This window comes from Sciurus vulgaris, assembly GCF_902686455.1.
Source record: "Sciurus vulgaris genome assembly, chromosome: 6".
Lineage (NCBI taxonomy): Eukaryota > Metazoa > Chordata > Mammalia > Rodentia > Sciuridae > Sciurus > Sciurus vulgaris.
Genome location: NC_136466.1, coordinates 140231455 through 140252527, shown reverse-complemented (window position 1 = coordinate 140252527; position 21073 = coordinate 140231455). Strand labels below are relative to the sequence as shown.

Below are 21073 nucleotides of genomic sequence, written 5' to 3'. Positions count from 1 at the left end.
AATACCTTAGCATCCCTCAGGGAAAAATGATCTACTCAGCCCAGACTTTTTCATTTCAGCCTCTCCAATTAAACCCAATACTGCTCTACCTACTTGTGATCCCATTCCTTCTAAGATGACACAGAAAACAATGACAAGAGAAGAAAACACATTTGTGTATCTTCTACCTCCACCAGTTATTAAGGCGTTCCTTATGTAAGTCAACTTTAATAATTTATCAAGCAAAAATGCTGAAGGAAGGTGCAGTCCCTGGCTAAATGGTACCTAGAGAATTATTGCTAAACTTCTTAAACTGTTGGAAATGAAAATAAAAGTACTACTGAGAAAAATAATAAGAGTCTGTACCTGACAAGTGTAGCTGGAACCACAGGATTCTTATTACTACATCCTTTAAGGCTACCACAGAGAGTAACGAAATTCACTGTGTGTATAAATAATACCTGAGTTGCCTAGAAGGAAAAAAAATACCACAAAACCATTTTAATTATTTTACTATAATCATTAAATACAACTCCAGAGACATAAAGATCTTTTATCATATTATGAACCATCTAGGAAGTCTTTCCAATTGATAAGACAATACCGACCTCCCTCAGGTCCTTGCTCTTTTCTATTCCACCTTAGGAACAGTTATTGCTCTACTCTTCTTTCCTCCTTTACCCTAATCCTCTTTTCACTTCTGAAGAACAATTTCTGAAAATTATGGCAGCTAACTTAAATAACTTTACCAATCTACATGGCAAACTTAAAATACCAATTTAGGGCTGGGGGTATAACTCAGTGGAAGAGTGTTTCCCTAGCATGTGTGTGTCACTGCGTTCAATCCTGGGGGGCAGAGGAGGTGACATCAATTTAAAGAACATTAAATAATAGTAAGAAAAAAAAAGAAAAACTGTCATGAAGGAAAATAAGTCTCAAAGATGGAGTAGATTATTTTATAGAGTATTTCCTAAGACAGATAAGATTTACTAACCTTTGGGTCTGTCTGATTGAGAGTTACTGCTAGGGTGAGGCCATCTCTTGAAAATGCAGAAATCAGAGCTCCTCTTGACTTTATGGATTCACATGTGGGAATCAGACTACTCAGAAGACAGTCCTGTTGTACCCAATGAACATGGTAGGGAGATGATCTAAGAAAGTAATAAATAATTGAATACAGGAAGTATAACAACATTTATTTATTTATTTATTTATTTATTTATTTATTTGGGGGGTTGGTTTGTTTGTTTTTGAGATGAATTCTCACTATACTGCCCAAGATGGCCTTAAAACCCTGTGCTCAAGAGATCCCCCTACCTCAGCATCCTGAGTAGCTGGGACTACAGACATGCACCACATACCTAGCTTGTGTACTAATTGTGAAACTGATATACACAGTTCATTACAAAAAATTAAAGGGTCCACCTAAATTCTTAAAAACACACAACTGTGCCTCTTAGAGATGGAGGAGAAAGGAATAGGCGAAGGAAGAGGAAGGAAGAGGGAAGAGGGAGGAAGAGGGAGAAAGGAAGAGGGAGGAAAAGGGAGAAGAGGGAGGGAGAGGGAGGGAGAGGGAGAGCAGAGAAGGAGAAAGAGAGTTATTTAATCCAGGGCACAAAAAAGCAGCTATCAGTCAATTAAACATGTTCAATATCAGAGTTTTGTTAGTAAAGCCAAGTTTCAGAGTCAACCCCAAATATACCTACTTCGATTAAATGTTTAGATAACCACATTTTGAAATTATAGCAAATATTTTCACAAGGATTAAAGAAGTAAAAAAAGAGGAAATTTTTTTGGTAGTGTTAATGTTCTACATTTCATTTGAGTAATAATTACATAGATGTATTATTTCTCAAAGCCCATATAGCTGTACACTTAAGATTTACTGATTGAGGGGCTGGGATTGCAGCTTAGTGACAGAGTGCTTGCCTAGCATGTGTAAGGCATTGAGTTCAATTCTCAGCATCACATATAAATGAATAAAATGAAGGTCCATAGACGACTAAAAAACAAATTAAAAAAAGAAGATTTCCTGACTGAAAAAAAGATTTTTCATTTTACAGTATATAAACTATCTTAATAAAGTCTTAATAAAGAACTTTTGGCATGAAAATTTTTTTAATCATATCATTTTATTAAATCTTAGACCTTATAAGCTTCTAATGTATTTGGCTGTTTTATTGAACTTTTTAGAACAAATAAAACTATTTTAATTAAAAAGCACTTGAGTCAGGTGTGGTGGCATATGACTGTAATCTCAATAGCTCAGGAGGCCGAGGTTACAGTCATATGCTTCAGCAACTTAGCGAAGTCCTGTCTCAAAATAAAAAATAAAAAAGACTGGGATGTACAGTGGTTAGGCATTCCTGGGTTCAACCCCCAGTACCAAAAAAAGCCCTTGAGCATTTAAAAAGTACAACAGTGGGCTGGGGATATAGCTCAGTTGGTAGAGTGCTTGCCTCCCAAGCACAAGGCCCTGGGTTCAATCCCCAGCACCGCAGTACAACAGTATAAGTTATTTTCTATAATACAGTTGTTTTCATAGCTTTAAGAGAAGGAAAACCATAGCCTGCCTTATCTTTTACACGTTCTCACTTCCAAGAAGATAAACTGTGAATTTCAGTCAGAAACTAAAATTCATACTAACATTTACAAATCTTAATTACATATGAGCCAAAAGATAAGAGTATTTTAAAAGGGACAAAAAATAAGAAGCAAACATTCACCTCACCTTAAAGGGGTAAATACATTCTCGTGCCACCGAATTGCTAGAAATGTTAACTTCAGGCATTCCCCAGAATAAAATGTAAATGAACATAGGCAGCAGTCACCAAATAACTGTAGATAAATTTAAAATATCTTAGTATAAAATTAATCTGAGAGTAAATCAAGGTACAAAAAAACATATTTCTCATCATAAATAAAACAAATAAAAACTATTGGGACCCTACTTATACTTCTCTTTTTTTTTTTTTTTTGGTACCAGGGATTGAACCCAGGGCATTTTATCACTGAGCTACATCTCTAGCACTTTTTTCTTTCTTTTTTTTTTTTGCAGTACTGGGGATCGAACTCAGGACCTTGTGCTTGCAAGGCAAGCACTCTACCAGCTGAGCTATCTCCCCAGCCCTATCTCTAGCACTTTTTATTTTTATTTTGAGTCAGAGTCTTGCTAAGTTGTTTTGGGCCTCACTAAGTCACTGAGGCTGGCCTTGAACATACAATCCTCCTGCCTCAGCCTCTCAAGTAGCTGGGATTACAGGTGTACTGCCATGCCTGACGATATATGTATAGTTTTTTTTTCCGGTGCTGGGGATGGAACCCAGGGCCTTGTGCTTGTAAAGCCAGCATTCTACCAAATGAGCTATATCCCCAGCCCTATATTTTTATTCTTAACATTAAACTAAAAACTAAGTAATGTTTTTCTGAGTCAGAGGCAGATCCCAAATGGGAAATCAGGTGGCAGATTTTGGGGCTAGGGGTCAGGTAGAAGTTTGGTACTGGGGATTGAACCCAGGGTCTTGTACGTGCTAAGCATGTGCTCTACTACTGAGCAACAGCCCAGTCCCTCAGGCTGCAGTTTATCTTCTTAAGAAATTCAATAAGGAATACCAAAAAACTGCTAGAGAAGAGGAAATAGTTCTGGTTTTTCTGTAGCACATAAGGTTAATTAAAATTAAAATAGCCTATGATAGATTTCAAAATGAGAGTATGAAATGCACAACATATAAACATTATTAATTTTTGAACACATATACTTATTATCTTTATTATATAATATGTACATGTATCAAATTGCCATTGCCATAATTTATCCCCTTAAAAATGCCCAAATAGTATCTCAATTTAAAAAAAATTAAATACTGCTGTTTATTGTGACTCTAAGTTAAAAGTTTGGTGGTTTTTTGGGGGTAGTGCTGGGGATTGAACCCAGGGTCTTATACATGCTCTGTAAATACTCAGAAGATTCTTAAATAGCTATTTTTCTCTTTCTTACTAGTTTTATATTATTTATATTAGAGCATCACCCCAGTTAGGGGTGGCAATAAAACTTCAAAATGCAATTTCTAATAACAGATTAGATTAGATGTTGAGTCACACATGCAGAGTACCACACAGCTATATATTAAATGTTTTATATTTAATGAATCTGTTGTTTCCTGAGAATTAACTGGCTTATTTAATATCACTAATTCTAGCTTGCTAAATTACAAAGCAAGTTATATTTTAAATTAGGGGGAAAAAGTTCTCATTTCTAATAAAGATTTTTTTAAATGTGATTCAAGAAGTATATCTTCTCCATATAATAACATGACATATATGATAATTAACAATGATTAGAGATACACAGCTATCTTATCATACCCTCCACTAAAGAGGATCTGCTCCTAGAGCCTGAGATCTCAACTCCTGCCACATCCTGTCTGCTTTGGATTTTACCTCATTTTCTACAAAAACAGCATTCACTACAGCTTCTTTATCATCAGTGGAAGGCAAAAGAACTGCTTCTTCAGGTATGATCTGGGACCAATGACCCACCAATAAGAGGTTTTTCAAAGATACAATATTCTTTAATTCCAAATATTCCCAAAGAAATACACAGCCAGAAGGTGCTATAAGTAGAACTCGTTTTCCATTTCCAGAAACAAACAAGTGCAGTCTTGAAGAGTTTCCTAATTAACAAAAACAAAACAAAACAAAACAAAACAAAAAAACACCCAATTAAATCTCTGAAGTCTGAATTCTCCCAGACTTCCTATATTATATTAGGAACCCACTGTTACTACAGAATGTTTGGCATGCCAGACTTTTCTCACGTTTTATCTAGGTTTCATAAGCACTACCAAAAAATTTAAAATATATATATGGAAATAAATATATGCAAATGCACACAGAGGTACATTTTCAAAAGAATAGGAAAACGTTTCATCTTCTTTTCCTTTTATTTTTCCCAGTTAAATCAATTTAACAAATAAAAAGTTCCCACCTACTGAGGCTTTAATCATTTCCTTAGGCTGTTCAGTTACTTGTACAGTTTTCAAACAATCTTGATCTTTGTTCCAAAGGAAAAGTTCCCCTGTAGTGAGTACCCCAGCCAGCCAGGCATCTGTGTTCAAAAGAAATGCAATTTTTAACCTAATGATTCCCTTAATATTGCCCTAAATTATTAAAAAACACAGTAAATCTAGCCTTTTAAAAATATCTGTATTACTTAACCATTACTGGATGTTGTTAGGACAAAAACATCCTTCAACAAGGGCTGTAGACTAGGAATCTTCTTCTTTGTTCTTCCTGACAGCAAATTAATCTCATTTATGAATTTATCATCCAAAAGAAAAACAGCTTCATTTTCCTAAAAGAAAAAACATGGGAAGGACTAGGTGATTCCAGAAATTAATTCAACTTCTTGTCTAAATAAATCATCCCAGAAAGGAAAACAAAATAACACTTGGGAAAGATTGTAGTTTGTATCACAAATCAAAAACACTAAGGTTGCTATTCTATAGTAACCTAAAGATTTTTCACTCTAATAACCTCTATTAGGCTGGGAGTGTAGCTCAGTGGTAGAGCTCTTGACTTGCATGTCTGAGGCCGCGGGTTCCATCCCCAGCAACTATAAAAAATAAACAAAATAGAATTACTAGGTAAGATGGCCTAACAGTTGCACTGAAATTTCTTTGAAGTTTAACATTATAGGAGTGACTTCCAATTCTGCTATCCCAAACTCCATTACGTACTACTTAATCTCTTATCAGTTTTAAAAATAGTATTGGTAAGTTTTAATATGATTAACTAGATTAACAAGGATATGGCTTCAGAAATTTATAAATCCTTGATGCTGATCATCTGTTGATTAGAAAAAGTAAGTTGTTTTTATTATTTTAATTTTTAGTAATGGAGACTGATCCCAGAGACACTTTGCCATTGAGCTACATACCCAGATCTTTTTATTTTTTGACACAGGTCTTGTTAAATTGTAGAGGCTGGTTTTGAACTTGTGATTCTCCTGCATTCATCTCCCAAGTCAGTGGGATCACAGGTATGTGCCACTGTGCTCAGCAAAAGTAGGGTTGTTTTGAATGAATCTTGGTTTTGTATATCTTGGAGCAGTGGTTTCAAAATCATTTGTGAGACAGCAGCAGCAAGCAGCACCTGAGAATCTCTTAGAAATGCAAACTACATACCCCTCCAAAAAACCTACAGATTGTAGGACTCAACAATCTGTTTTAATAACCTATCCAAATGATTCTGATGTGTCATCAAGTTTGAAAATTCCTGATAATTAGTGATAAAATTTCTCACAGAAAACTTGACATTTTATTTCATTAATCACTACATATTTTATATATATATACACATATATATGTGTGTGTGTATATATATACATATATATGTGTGTGTGTGTGTATATATATATATATATATATATATATACACACACATATATATATACATGTTTTCTCTCACTTTCCCTAAGATGAAGAACCTATGTATCATTTTATGAATGGTGTTCCTGGATCACTGACACATTGTGGCTCATCTCTTCTGCCCTAGCTCTGAGAAGCATGCACTCATGAAAACCACAGTAGTAAGAAACACTTCATTGACCGTTCCAGTACCAGAATTTCAGGAGACTAAACAGTTCCTTTTAATATATACCAGCTTAACCTACTTAAACATAATATAAAGAAAAAAAAATTCTGAAAGTTACAAATTTTCTTCTAGGCAGACCCCCTAACTTTCTGTAAAAGCTAACTTGTTTATTATAAAACAAAACAGGCAAAACCCTGTTCAGGGGGCATGAAATTCTCTAAAATTGCTCCTTGATTTCTTTAAATTCCTAGGATATCCTATGACTTACAGAAAAAACACGCATTTAACATATATAAACTGGTATTGTATAATCAAAGAAAAACTCACCTGTCCCAACCAGGAAACTCTCGGCCAGGGTTTTTTCTGCTTGATACTTGTTGATGTCAAAACTTCTAATCTTATCTCCATGCTTGTTGAGATATCAATGGTCAATTAAGTAAAACCAATCATAAGATGCTGAAAATAATAGTAATAATAAATTGTCTATAGAGCATTTAAGTTTAGAATTTTCATAAAGTTTTGAAGATCTTTTTAAATATTTTTTAGTTGTCAATGGACCTTTATTTATTTATTTATTTTGTAATTTATATGCAGTACTGAGAATCGAACACAGTGCTAGGCAAGTGCTCTACCACTAAGCCACAACCCTAGCCCCTAATTACGTTTTTCAATAGCTCAAGTAAGTTAACTTTTTTAAGGTAAAAGACTGACAAATCCTTGACTCTCTTAATAAGCTCTCTCCGCCAATAAAGATAAATATAAACTGGGAAGGATTTTGATAAAGTTTCTACATGATTTCCTTTTCTCACTGTGGCAGACTACAGTTTGCAAAGATGGCCACAAAATCTTGCATCTCAAAAGCTTGTATTGACTTTGATACTGCACCCATTTCAGTGCTGGGGTCTTTGCCTCCTCCCTGATGTAGGGCCAGATTTTGTGATTCTATGACCAAGAGAGTACAACAGAAGTGATGCTATGCATTTTCCAAGGCTAAATCATAGAAGGTAATACACCTTCCACCTTGCTCCCAGGAATGATCACTCATGAAGTCCCAATCACTACATAAGTCATCAAATGCCCTGAGCCCACCAAGCCCCCAAGTAGGTCATAGAAAAACAAAGCCCTGAGACAGCATTAAGTGAGAAATGACTGACTAGCCTCACACTGAGGGGGGGAGGGGGTATGGCTGTGGGAGAGGCCAAGAGCAGTCTGTTAGAGCCAAGCAGGGTGAAGAGGATACTCAGGGAGAGGTCCTAATAGGTAAAGACATGAGAGTACAGGCAGGGTGGGAGAGCATAATCTTAGGAGAATGGCCCATTATTAGGAGAACCTTGGGAGTATGACCGCAGGGTTGGACAGCCCAGCACAGTATGCTAGAGCCCAAGCAGGAAGAGGACACAGAAATCACTGTGAAAGGGAGTTTCACTGACCCAGCTGAGAATAACTGAGCATCAAAACAAATTATAAGCCAGTGCACTACCACTTGCCTGTAGTCCCACCTATTTGGGAGGCTTAGGCAGGAGGATCACTTGAGCCCAGGAGTCCAACACCAGTCTGAGCAACAGAGCAAGATCCCATCTCTAAAAACAAACAAACAAAATATTATACTAATGGATTAAAACAGGAAACTGTATTCATAAAAATGAATAAGACATTTGATAGAAAACAGGACACTTGCACAGTAGCAAGGCAGACTCCATTTAATTCAATGATCAAAACGAACACAATCAGAAATGGGACAAATGGAAATCATGTGACACCTGAAAGGTAAAATGAGACCTCTGTGACATATGTTGTAAAGATATACAACCTGAACCCAATCATACGGGAACATCAGGTAAGTCCAAACTAAGGGATGCTACAAAATAACTGATCTATAAGCTTCAAAGGTGTCAAGGTCATGAAAGTCAAGAAAAGGCTGAGGAAACAGACTGCAAAAGACCAGACAACTAAATGCAACGAGTAACTGCAGACTTCACCACTATATCATACAGGAAAATATACCGGGCAACTGGGAAAACTCAAAAATGAAGAGACTTGACGGATGGCCTTCCATCTTTAAGAACTCCAAAAATCACCTCTCGTTAGGTAGCAGTTGTTTCCGCTACATACTGCACCCCTCTCAACGCTAATGCTACTAGATGGATAAAAACAAACCTCACTGAACAACTAAACTTAAGAAAAATCGATCGCACAAAATGCATTAGGAGTACTGCACAGCCTCCGGGGGCGCGCCTTTCGGTAAAACATGGGCGAATGCACTTTCGAAGAACAAGCGCTGGTTTCCACCACACACGATCGCGCCCAAACCTCAGGGTTCAACTTATCACCAGCTGGGGTCACAAATGGGATTCCCGGTGACGCCGCGGCGGCATCACCCCGAGGAACCCTCCGGGCGTCCCTCGGGGCCTGCGAGGAGGCTCGGCGGCAGCCGCGAGTTGCAGCGGTGCGGCTCCGGGTCAGCCTGCGGGCGCGCAAGGGGACCTCGCCGAGGAGGCTGGCGGAGGAGCGGGCGGCCGCGGCGCGAAGGGACCAGGGCGGGGGGAGGGGGAGGAGGGAGGCCTGGCTGAGGAGGCTGGCGGAGGACAGGGAGGCCAGAGCGCGAAGGGGCCAAGGCGGGAGGCCGACCTCGCTGAGGCTGGCGGAGGACCCGGCGGCCTCGGCGCGAAGGGACCAAGGCGAGGGGTGGAGGGCGTGCGCACCTGGCTGAGGAGGCTGGCGGAAGCTAGGGAAGCCGCAGCGCGAAGGGACTAGGCCCGGGGTGGAGGGCGGACCTGGTTGAGGAGACTGGCGGAGGAACCGGCGGGCGGCCGCAGCGCGAAGAAACCAGGGCCCGGGCGGCGGCCGCGGGAGGCGGCGGGGGCGCTAGGCAGGAGTGTGCCGGGGACCGAGGACGCCCCGGGCGGGCCCGGAGGCCGGGGAGCTGCAGTAATTACCTCTGCCGGGCGGGATGCTCTGCGGCTGGGCGAAGACGAGAGGCGGCCGGCGCCCCGACGCAGCCTGCGTCCTGGAGACGGCGGGGCGGGGCCGTGAGGCGCCTGCTCCGAGCGCGGCCTCCTCCCCTTCCCCCGCCTCCCCGCGCCTCCTCGGCCGGCTCCCGGATCCCGCGGTTCCTGCGCGCCCGCGGGCTGCCGGCCTCGCGGGTGGTCCCCTCTTCGGCTCGTCCCCGGGGTCAGCTGGGGCTGGTCCCACTGCATCGCTCCCCATACGCGCCTTCCTCTGACTGCTCTTCCCAGTGCCCAGGCATTGTGCGGAGGTTTGCAGAACCGTGTAATATCCGACCACCCTAATTCACGGACTGTCGCCTCCTCAGTGGAGCCCTCCGCAGGCCCGAAAATGAAGGGGTTGCGCCCTGCCCCCGAGATCAGGTAGGCGCCTTAGAATACCCTACGAAACATTTTCCCTGATGGCTAATCGTCTTAAGCATTTTTTCATATATTTATTGGCCATTCGTATTTCTTCTTCTGAGAGTGCCTATTCAAATCCTTTATCCATTAAAAGATGACTTACTTTGTGGTTGTTAAGTTCTTTATATGTTCTGGATATTAGCCTTCTGTCTGATGAATACCTGTAAATATGCTCTCTCATTCTGTAGGTTGTTCACTCTGGACTCCTTCTTTTGCAGAGGTAACCCCATTTGTCAGTTTTGTCTTTTGTTTCCTGTGCTTTTGGAGTCCTGTCCAGAGAAGCATTGGCTGTAAAAATCAGTATTTCCCCTGTTTTCCTCTAGTCATTTCAGAGTTTCAGGTCTTACATTAAGGTCTTTGATTCATGGTAAGCTGGTTTTTGTAGAGTGTAAGAGAGGTCAAGTTGCAATCTTCTGCATGCGGATGGGTATCCGGTTTTCCTGGCACCCGCTGATGAAGTTCTTTCTCCAATATGTGACGCCTTTGCTGTACATGCATGGGTTATTTCTAGGTTCTCCATTCTGTCCTCTTGATTGACATTGCTATTGTTATGGTATTGTGGTTTCTGTGGTTTTGTAGTATATCTTCAAATCAGCTCTGAAGCCTCCAGCTTTTTTTTTCCCCCTCTCTCATGAATACTTTGGTTATTCAGGGTCTTTTTTTTCTTCATGAATTTGAGTATTATGTTTTCTAATTCTGTGAACACTGATATTGATATTTTGCTAGTAATTGCATTGAACCTGTATACTTTGGGTAGTGTGGAGGAAAATAACTCTGAGGAAATAAGAAATCTGGGGCAAATATGAGTGGATCATTCCCTGAGAACTCAAATTCCCTAGAAAGACGTATGTTTTAGTCACCTTTTTCTTGCTGTGACCAAAAGATCTGACAAAAACAACCTGAGAAGGAAAGGTTTATTTGGGGCTCCTCATTCAGGAGATTCAGTCCCTGGACAGCTGACACCATCTGTTCCTAAGGTGAGGCAAGAACATCATGGTGAAAGGGCATGAGGGAGGAAGGCTGCTCAGGATATGGCAATCAGGAATCAGAGCTGACTCTGCTCAACAGGGAGAAAAGTCCACAGTGACCTACCTCCTCTAGCCATATTCCACCTACCCACAGTTACCATCCAGTGAATCCATATAGTTGATTAATCCATTGATTAGGGTTACACATCTTATAATCATTTCTCCTCTGAAAATTCATTCATTGTCTCACACATGAGCTTTTGAGGGATATCAACATAGTTCCCTTGAAGGAGATTACAGAAGCTTTTATAAATTACAAAGAGTAGGGGAGGGAATCTCCTATGAGATTCAGATGTTGTTTTCAACAAGGCAGGGGAAAGAAATCCCCTAAAGAACAAATACCATATCATTTGCAGACTTAGACTGGGAGAGGTTAGAAGTCCATCAAGCTTAGCATGTGTTTATCCAATGGTCACAAAAATGCTAGGTCACACATAGAAGCTGCAAAACTATAGTCAAAAAGAACTGAAGAGAGGCCAAGGTTGTGGCTCAGTGGTAGAGTGCTTGCCTAGCATGTGTGAGGCACTGGGTTCGATTCTCAGCACCACATAAGAATAAATAAATAAAGGTTCATCCACAACCAAAAACAAAAAACACTGAAGAGCCCAGTTTGGTGGTGCATGCATGCCTGTAATTCCAGTGACTCAGGAGACTGAGGAGGAGGATCACAAGTTTGAGACCAGCCTCAGTGTCCAGAAGGGGCTCAGACCCTGGGAAACAGATTTGGGTTCCTGGCAGGTAAAAGAAGCTAACAGGTGAAAGAAGATGCGAAGTGCTGTTAGGATAGTAGATGTGCTTTATACGGAAGTGGCAGCCACCCCTAAGTTTCTGGATCTTTCCACAGGCTTTTTTTATATGCAGACCAGAGAAGGCACCGTGCAACAGGTTACATAAGTAAGCATATGCTTACAAGCAGATGTTTATGACCTTGAGTACATATGCTATATCAGGGTTTTTATGACTGACTTCATACTAAAACATAGCTGACTGGAAGTCTCAGTGAAGGTGCCTAAATACAGCCATTTGGGCCTGCCCTACAATCCACACCCCTTTAGGAATTCTCACCATAAAGTCTACATGGCTGATGTCTTCTGTAAAGACCCCTTAGCAAGGAGGGTAGAGCCCTGCAGCCACAGGCCACAACAGTATAAGCTTCAGCAATGTAAAACCAGAAGATAAGCCCCATCACCCACAATTACTAAAAATTAGTTTCATCCTAAATTGAAGTGACATCAAAAGTCTTTTTCAGACATATCCAGTTGTCATGGGAAGTAGGCTGGATTTGCCAGGGTAATCCAGCAGCAGAACTCCCAGGCACTTCACTGCATGCCCAGCAGGCAGAGGTGTTTGCTACTTTGGTGTAGGTGTGTGCCCAAGGACAATGGTGTTGGTAAGGACACAACTACAGTCAAAAGGACAAAGCAGTTACAGACACTTGTACAGGTTAATCATGTTCATATGAGAGAATGCATGCCTGTTTTAAGTTCTGGGAAAACACAGTGGCTGCCTATGGCAGCTTCCCTGAGCCATATCACACTCTTATAGCTTGATCCTGAACTTCAGCAGGCTCTGTGTGTACCAGCACTGGGGAACTCATAAATGGCCAAAGGGAAATGACAAAAGTGCCCTTTAAAATCTGTTTCCCATCTGTGGGACCTGACCAAGTAACACATACCCAGGACGACCATTCACTAGTTGTCACAAGGAGAGCACATTCCAAACCTTTCCCCCACGGGGCTAATGGGCCGTCCAGTAGAAGTGGAGGTCCTATTTTGTCCAGGGCCATGTCCAATCTACAGTTTGTCCCCAGTTCAAGAAAACATTTCCTTGCTACCCAAACCCAGGCTTAAATAAAATATCCTTTGTTGTTGCCTGGACCTGTATTGGTGCTTCTATGCAAAGCCCCCACAGGAGCTGGCCCCCTCATTGGGGAAGCTCATTCAGAGCTCACACAGCTGTCCACAAACACTGTGCCCACCCCTTCTAGAAGGTAGGTTGACTACAGTTTTGAGTCCTTGCTTAAGCAGGTCAACATATTGTTCTATCATGCCTGCAGTCTGTGAGTGATATGAGACGTGCAGCCTTCATTCAATCTGTAACTGAAATGCCCATCACTGCACATCCTGACCTATGAATCGGGTGCCTTGATCACTCTGTTGTGATGGGTTGGCCACACAAAGGCTTTTAACACCATCAGGGTAAAAATTGTAGTATGCTGATTCTTTTGGCTACTAGGTCAGGCAAATAAAACCCAGTGGTCAAATCAACTGCCATTAAGGTGAACTTGGCCCCCTCTGACTTCAGTAAAGGGCAGATGTAGTCAACCTGCCATCATGTCAAGGGGATGTGTTCACACTTTACCTGGCCTTCGGTAGCTCCAAATGGTAAGGGTGAGAACACTCCTGCACATCTACCAGGGTGCTCCGTGTTAAAGGCAGACCCTGTTTGATTACATTGTACATGGTTTTCCCATCTGCATGCTGCAGGCGGCAGTGCAACCAAGTCACCATGTTGGTGGGAGGTGCCCACTGTAATCACTTCATCCTAGTCAAAACATCTGCCTCATCATTCCCTGGGCTAGTCAAGGGAGCATGGCCACTAACATACACTACATCTTTTTCATGGCTTATGGCTTATGCCAGATAGCTTGACCCCAGAGGCCAATGCCCTATAGTCATGTGTTTCTGGTGGCCTGGCTCCCAGAATTCTTGCTCCTTGATATACAGCATAGCTATCAGTTCATATCACTATGGAGGATACTTCATTTGCCACTACCATCCAGATGGTGTATAGTTCAACTCATATGGCTATTTTGTCCTGTACTGGTATCAAACCAGATAGTATCTGCGTTTGGCTCCATAGTCACCACTGTTCACAAAGGCAGTTGTCCATAGCCGAAGCCCTCAGTATACTAAGCATTGGACAGTATGGGGGTCTTACCTCCAAGGTAAAAAAAGAAATAAAAAAGAATTAAGAATAAAGAAGAACCCCTATGACATATGGGACACCATTAAGTGAACAAATGTTTTCAATATGAGAATTCCCGATAAGGAAAAGGGGAATGGTATTGAAAACATTTCATGCTGGGCATGGTGGTATATACCTGTAATCCCAGTGACTCAGAAGGCTGAGGCAGGAGTATCACAACTTCAAGGCCAGTATCAGTAACTTAGTGAGACCCTATCTCAAAATAAAAAGAATTAAATAAAAGTTCTAGGGATGTAGCTCAGTGGTAGAGTGCCCCTGGTTTCAATACCAAGTACCAAAAGAAAAACTATTTTGAAATAATAGCACCAAACATTCTAAATACTCAAAGAGATACAGACATCCAGATACAAGAAGCTCCAAGGGCCCCAATTAGATTCACCTAAATCAGACCTTCACCAAGGCATATTATAGTCAAAATGTGTAAAGTGTAAGACAAAGACAGAGTTCTAAAAACAGCAAAAGTTTTGTCTTGTATAAGGGAATGTCCATTAGACTTATAGCAGATTTCTTACAGAAACCTTAAAGGCTAGCAGAGAATATTAAAAATGCTGAAAGAAAAAAAGAAACTGCCAATATATAGTACTATATTCAATAAAACTGCCCTTCAAAACTGAAGAAGAAATAGTCTTTTGCAGATGAGCAGATACAGGAAATTTACCACCACCAGAACAGTCTTACAAAAATTTTTTGGAGAATCCATCACTAGAAACGAAAGGACAATAACTACTATCATGAAAAAACATATGTAGACACATAACTCATTATAGAAACAGATAAATGAAAGAGAAAAATAAGAGAATAAAATCTAAATAGTACAAAAAACTAACAAATCACAAATATAAAAAAGAGGTGGAAAATAATATACAAAATGAGCAGAATATAATTAATAAAATAACAGAAGGAGTACATACTTATCTGTAATAATCTTGAATGTAAATGAATTAAGTTCACCAATCAAAAGACAAAAGACTAGCTGAAGGGGGGAAAAAAAAAGACCCAACTATATGCTGCGTACAAGAAACTCATTTCACTGGTAAAGATACATGAAGACTATAAGTGAAAGGCTGGAAAAATATCCATCACACAAATGGAAACCACAAGCAAGAAGAGTAGCTACATGTATGTAGATCAAGCTGACTTTAAATCAAAAACGGTAAAAAGAAAGTAGGCCATTATATACTGATAAAAGGACTGATTCAGCAAGAAGCTATAATAACTGTAAATACATGTGCACCCAACATGGGGTCACCTAAATATATAAAGCAAATATTGCTAGATTTAAAGGGAAAATAGACTATAATACCCTAATAGTGGGGGACTTCAACACATCTCTTTCCTCAATGGACAGATAATTCAGACAGAAACAAAGAAACAACTGAACTTAGTGTTACTGTAGAGCAATGGACTATGGACCTAATAAGACAATTACAGAACATTTCATCCAATGACTACAGAGAGTAGCAATTGGCTACTTCTCACCATCACCTGAAATATTCTCCAGGACAGTTCATATGTTAGGCTACATATCAAGATTCATTAAATTTTTAAAAACTGAAACTATATTATATGTCTTCTCAGATCACAATGGAATAAATAAATCAAGAAGTACAGAAGTTATACAAATACATGAAAATTGAGTAACATGCTCCTAAATGATTAATTAGTGATTGAAGAAATTTAAAGGGAATTAAAAAACATCTAGCAACAACTGAAAATGTTAACACAACAAACCAAAATCTGTGGGATAAAGCAAAGGCAGTACTGAGAGAGAAGTTTATATCAATAAATACATACATTAGAAAAACAGAAAGATCTCTAATAAACAACCTAACAATGCATCTAAAGGCCTTAGAAAAGCAAGAACAAATCAAACTAAAATTAATAGAAGGAAGGAAATAATAAAGATAAAAGCATAAATAAGCAAAATCAAAAGTAAAGTATAAAAGTTGAATGAAACAGAGTTGAATTTTTGCAAGGATAAACAATACGGACAAACCTTTAACTAAAATAACCAAGAAAAAGAGAAGGTCCAAATAAAATCAGAGATGAAAAGGAGATGTTGCAACTAATACCAGAGAAATACAAAGGATAATAAAAACTACTATGAACAATTAAATGCTAAAAGCTGGAAAACACAAAAGAAATGGATAAATTCCTGAACATGTATAAGTTACCAAAATTGAATCTAGAATAGAAAAACCTAAACAGACATAATAAGGAATGAGATTAAAGTGGTAATTAAAAGTGTCCCATTTTAAAAAGTTCAAAACCTTAATGACTTTACTGCTGAATTTTACAATCATTTAAAGAACTAATTCCAACTATCTTTAAACTATTCAAAAAAATTGAAATGGAAGGAACTCTATCAAACTTTTTATGAAGTCTGATACCAAAACCAGACAAAGATACAACAACAAAAAATTACAAACCCATATCTCTGAACATAGATGCAGAAATTCCTAATAATATACTTAGCAAACTGAGTTCAACAGCATATCAAAAATATCGTACATCATAATCAAGTAGGATTCCTCCCAGGGTTGTAAGGATGGTTCAACATATGCAAATTGATAAAAGTGATACAACACATTAACAGAGCAAAGGACAAAAACCATATGATAATTTGAATAGATGTAGAAAAAGCAGTTGGTAAGATTCAACATCCCTTCATGTTAAAAACTCAATTAATTTGGTATAAAAGGAACATAACTCAAAACACTAAAGGCTATATATGAAAAACCATAGCCAATATCATACAGAATGGGGAAAAGCTGAAAGACTCCTCTTAAGATCAGAAACAGGATATCTGGTTTTTTGGGATTGGCTTATTTGAACTGGATATCCACTTTTACTATACTAATTTCACATGGTGCTGGAAGTCTTAGCAAGGGTAATTAGGCAAGAGAAAGAAATCGAGGACATCTAAATTGGAAAGGAAGAAGTTAAAATTATCCATGGTTACAGATGACTATTTTCATAGAGAAATCTAAATACTTCATTAAAAAGTTGATAGAGGGTGCACATGGAGGCCCACATCTGTAATCCCAGAAACCTGGGAGTTGAAGCAGAGGTACTGCAAATTCCAGGCTAGTCTCAGCAATTTAGCCCTAAGTAATTTAGGGAGACCCTATTTCAAAATGAAAATAAAAAGGGTTGGGGATGTCACTCAGTGGTAAAGCACCCCTGGGTTCCATCCCCAGTTTAAAAACAAAAAACTACCATTTTCATCCCTTCTAAGATGCATTTCCCCCTCCCTCCTGTTTTAACCTTCCGAAGGAGAACATTGTACAACAGCTGTTAGGTGACAGTGATTGCCTGTACACGCGCATCAAAACCTGTAGAATGGCCATCAGCCGTAGAACACCCTTGAGAAATGCCTCATCCTAACTTTTTTTTTTTTTTTTAAATACCAGGGATGGAACCCAGGGGTGCTTTACCACTGAACAACATCCCCAGCCCTTTTTTAAGTTTTGAGACAGGGTCTTGCTAAGTTGCTGAGGCTGTCCTTGAACTTGTGGTCCCCCGTCTCGGCCTTCTGAGTCGCTGGGATTACAAGCATGCTGATTGGCAGAGGTTGTTAACTGTTAGGGTCTGGAAAGACTCTGGGATTTTACCATTTTTGCAAGCTAATGAGCTGTCCTTTTTTTTCCCCCCCTCTAGCAGTGCTAGGTTGAACCCGGAGTCTTGCACAATTGTGCTTCTACCATTGATCTACCCTCCCAACTCCCAACAAACTATTCTATTCTGTCATGGATGGTGGCAGAAAACACAAGTCTCCTGTGGTTGGAGAAAAAGGACAATTATTTCTTAAAGCAAAAGCAGTAGGCAGTGACAACTACGATGTCCCTAAGGTTCTTCATGTCTCCCAGTTTCCACTGGGGCAGTTACCTAGATGGATAAAGCAGATTGTGTAACAGGAGACAGTGAGCTGGGAAATTTACTGTTTTTTTTTTTTTTCCCAATTATTTTAATCTTTTTAGTTATACATGACAGTAGAATGTATTTTGACATATTATACATACATGGAGTATAACTTACTATTCTTGTGGTTGTACGTGATACGGAGTTACATTGGTCACGTATTCATATATGAACTTAGGTAAGTGAGGTCTGATTCATTCTATTATCTCTCCTAGTTCTATCCCTTTCCTTTTCCTTCCTTCCCCTTTATCTAATCCAATGAACTTCTGTTCCCTACTGCCACTTATTGTGAGTTAGCATCTGCATATCAGAAAGAACATTTGGCCTTTGGTTCTTTGGGATTGGTTTATTTCACTTAGCATGATAGTCTCCAGTTCCATCCATTTACCAGCAATTGCCATATTTTCATTCTTTATGGCTAAGTAATATTCTGTTATATATATGTACCGCATCTTCTTTATCCATTCATCTCTTGAGCTGCTATAAACATTGATGTGACTACATCACTGTAGTATGCTGATTTTAAGTCCTTTGAGTATAGGCGGAGGAGTGGGATAGTTGGGTCAAATGGTGGATCCATTCCAAGTTTTCTGAGGAATCTCATACTGCTTTCCATAGTGGTTGCACCAATTTTCAGTCCCACCAGCAATATATGAGTGTACCTTTTCTCTTACATCCTCACAAACATTTATTGTTACTGTCTCAATAATTGCCATTCTGACTAGAGTAAGATGAAATTTCAGTGTAGTTTTAATTTGCATTTCTCTAATTGCTAAAGATGTTGAACATTTTTTCATATATTTGTTGACCGTATTTTTTTCTGTGAAGTGTCTGTTCAGTTCCTTTGTCCACTTATTGATTGGGTTAATTTTTTGATTTTTATTATTTTTTTTGTTATTTATATATCCTGGAGATTACTGCTCTATCTCACTCAGGTGCAGGTGGCAAATATTTTCTCTCATTCTGTAGACTTTCTCTTCATGTTATTGTTTCCTTTGCGGAGATGAAACTTTTTAGTTTGAATCCATCCCATTTATTGATTCTTGATTTTACAGTTCTTATTGAGGAATTTAGTTCCTAAGGTGACATGATGGAGATTTGGGCCTATTTTTCTTCTATTAGGTACAGGGTCTTTGTTCTAGTGCCTCTAGTGCCTGTGTTCTTGATCCACTTTGAGTGAGAGAGGGGCTTAATTTCATTTTGTTACATATGGATTTCCAGTTTTCCCAGCACCATTTGTTGAAGAGGATGTGTTTTTGTCAATGTATTAGTCTATGGTGCCTTTGTCTAGTATGAGATAACTGCATTTATGTGGTTTTGTCTCTGTCTTCTATACTGTACCATTGGTCTTTGTCTATTTTGGTGCCAGTACCATGCCATTTTTGTTACTATAGCTCTGTAGTATAACTTAAGGTCTCATTGTGATGCCTCCTGCTTTACTTTTCTCGCTGAGGATTGTTTTGGCTATTCTGGGCCTCTTATTTTTCCAAATGAATTTCATGACTGCTTTTACTAGTTCTATGAAGAATGTTATTGGAATTTTAATAGGAATTGCATTAAATCTGTATTATGTGACTGGGGATATAGCTCAGTTGGTAGAGTGCATGCCTTGCATGCACAAGGCCCCAGGTTCAATCCCCAGCACCACACACACATATACGATTATGGCAGTATGGCCATTTTGACATGTGAATTCTGCCTATCCAAGAACATGGGGAGATCTTTCCATCTCCTAAATTCCTCAGTTTCTTTCCTTAGTGTTCTATAGTTTTCACTGTAGAGTTCTTTTGGCTCTTTTGTTAGATTGATTCCCAAATATTTTATTTTCTTTTAGTCTATTGTGAATGGGATAGTTTTGCTAATTTCTCCTTCAGTTGATTCATCATTGATATATAGGAATGCAATTGATTTATGGCTGTTATTTTTATATCCTGCTACTTTGCTGAATTCACTTATGAGTTCCAGAAATTTTCTGGTGGAATTTTTTTGGGTCTTCTAAATATAGAATCATGTTATCAGCAAATAAGGATAGTTTGAGTTCTTCTTTGGATTTAGTGTTCTTATAGTAAGAGGCAAATAGCCAGGCTCATTGTTTGAGACACTACCTAAGCAAACACAACCCTTGGAAATGGCCCAGGGAAAGAATGGTCAGTGTCCTGCATTCTTGGCATACCCTGTCAGAGTGGGACACTCAGGGTTCATGCTGATTGCCTTTCCTAGAATACTGTGTTGAAAATCAGACATCAATATCTGAGACTAGAAATTATCAGAAGAGTTGAACTATCAATTTAAAATTGTCTTGGGAATATCTCAACCAATTTATTTGGCTTCTTTTTAATGCTAAATGCATAAAAATGATATAAAAATCTGTCCAACCTGTTGGTCAATTTAGCAAATCTCTGTCTAAAAATAGAAAGGAATGGGGATGTAGCTCAGTGATAGAGTACTTTGTTTAGCATGTGAAAGTCCCTAGGTTCAATTCCAAGTAGCATGAGATGGGGTCTTGCTGTTGCCCAGGCTGGTCTGGAATCTTGGGCCGAAGCCATCTTTTTTTTTTTTTTTTTTTGGTATTGGGGATTAATGCAGGGGTTCTTTACTGGTAAGCTATGTTCCCAGCCCCCCTTTTTTATTTTTTTGTTTTGAAACACGGTCTTAATAAGTTACTTAGGGCCTCAAAAGGTGCTGAGGCTGGCCTTGAACTTGCAAATCTCATGCCTCCCAAGTTGTTGGGATTACAGGCATGCGCCACAGTGCCGGATTTATGCTTCAGCCTCCTGAGAGACTAGGATTACAGAAAATGCACCACTATGCCAGACATTGTAAAAATTTTGAATACTTATTGCTAAAATACAGAAATCACTTTGGTACATTGGCCTTATATCCTATGACCTTTGCTAAACTTAGTTCTAGTAATTTTGTTTACTGGCTCTAGTATTTTCTCTGTACTCTATAAATTCTCCTAGAGACAACTGTCATTTGCAAATAAAGACATTTACTTCAGCACTTCTGAAGAAAACATTTAGTCTTTTACCACTGTGTTTGTTTCTCACAGAGATCCTTTATCAGACTGTTTCTTTTTATTCCTAGTTTGCTTAGAATTTGATTATGGTGTGCCTTGGAATGGGCTTGTAGATCCTGCTCTGGGTCAAGCTTCTC

At 39.3% G+C, this 21073-nt stretch overlaps 1 protein-coding gene and 1 long non-coding RNA gene across 15 annotated transcripts in view; one reads left to right on the top strand and one right to left on the bottom strand.

Moving 5' to 3' along the window:
• The window catches only part of CPLANE1 (ciliogenesis and planar polarity effector complex subunit 1), a 173225-nt gene extending 163746 nt beyond the window's left edge, over positions 1 to 9479 (bottom strand). For 12 of the 14 annotated variants that reach the window (XR_013764779.1, XR_013764780.1, XR_013764781.1 and 9 more), the window contains exons 1-8: positions 9276 to 9479; positions 6901 to 8153; positions 5197 to 5332; positions 4967 to 5086; positions 4420 to 4652; positions 2711 to 2817; positions 974 to 1130; positions 346 to 449 (exon numbers count right to left, since the gene is read on the bottom strand). Coding sequence is in view for 11 of the 14 variants with exons in the window: in XM_079145730.1 (XP_079001856.1) it covers positions 346 to 449; positions 974 to 1130; positions 2711 to 2817; positions 4420 to 4652; positions 4967 to 5086; positions 5197 to 5332; positions 6901 to 6981 (938 nt within the window). In the remaining 3 variants the exon portion in view is untranslated. The remainder of the gene's footprint in view (positions 1 to 345; positions 450 to 973; positions 1131 to 2710; positions 2818 to 4419; positions 4653 to 4966; positions 5087 to 5196; positions 5333 to 6900; positions 8154 to 9275) is intronic. The other 2 variants (XM_079145727.1, XM_079145724.1) reach the window with 2 other exon arrangements.
• Positions 9480 to 9607: 128 nt separating this feature from the next.
• Positions 9608 to 21073, top strand: part of LOC306664720 — a 33479-nt gene continuing 22013 nt past the window's right edge. Inside the window, exon 1 of the long non-coding RNA XR_013764785.1 lies at positions 9608 to 9941. This is a non-coding gene — a long non-coding RNA (uncharacterized lncRNA). The remainder of the gene's footprint in view (positions 9942 to 21073) is intronic.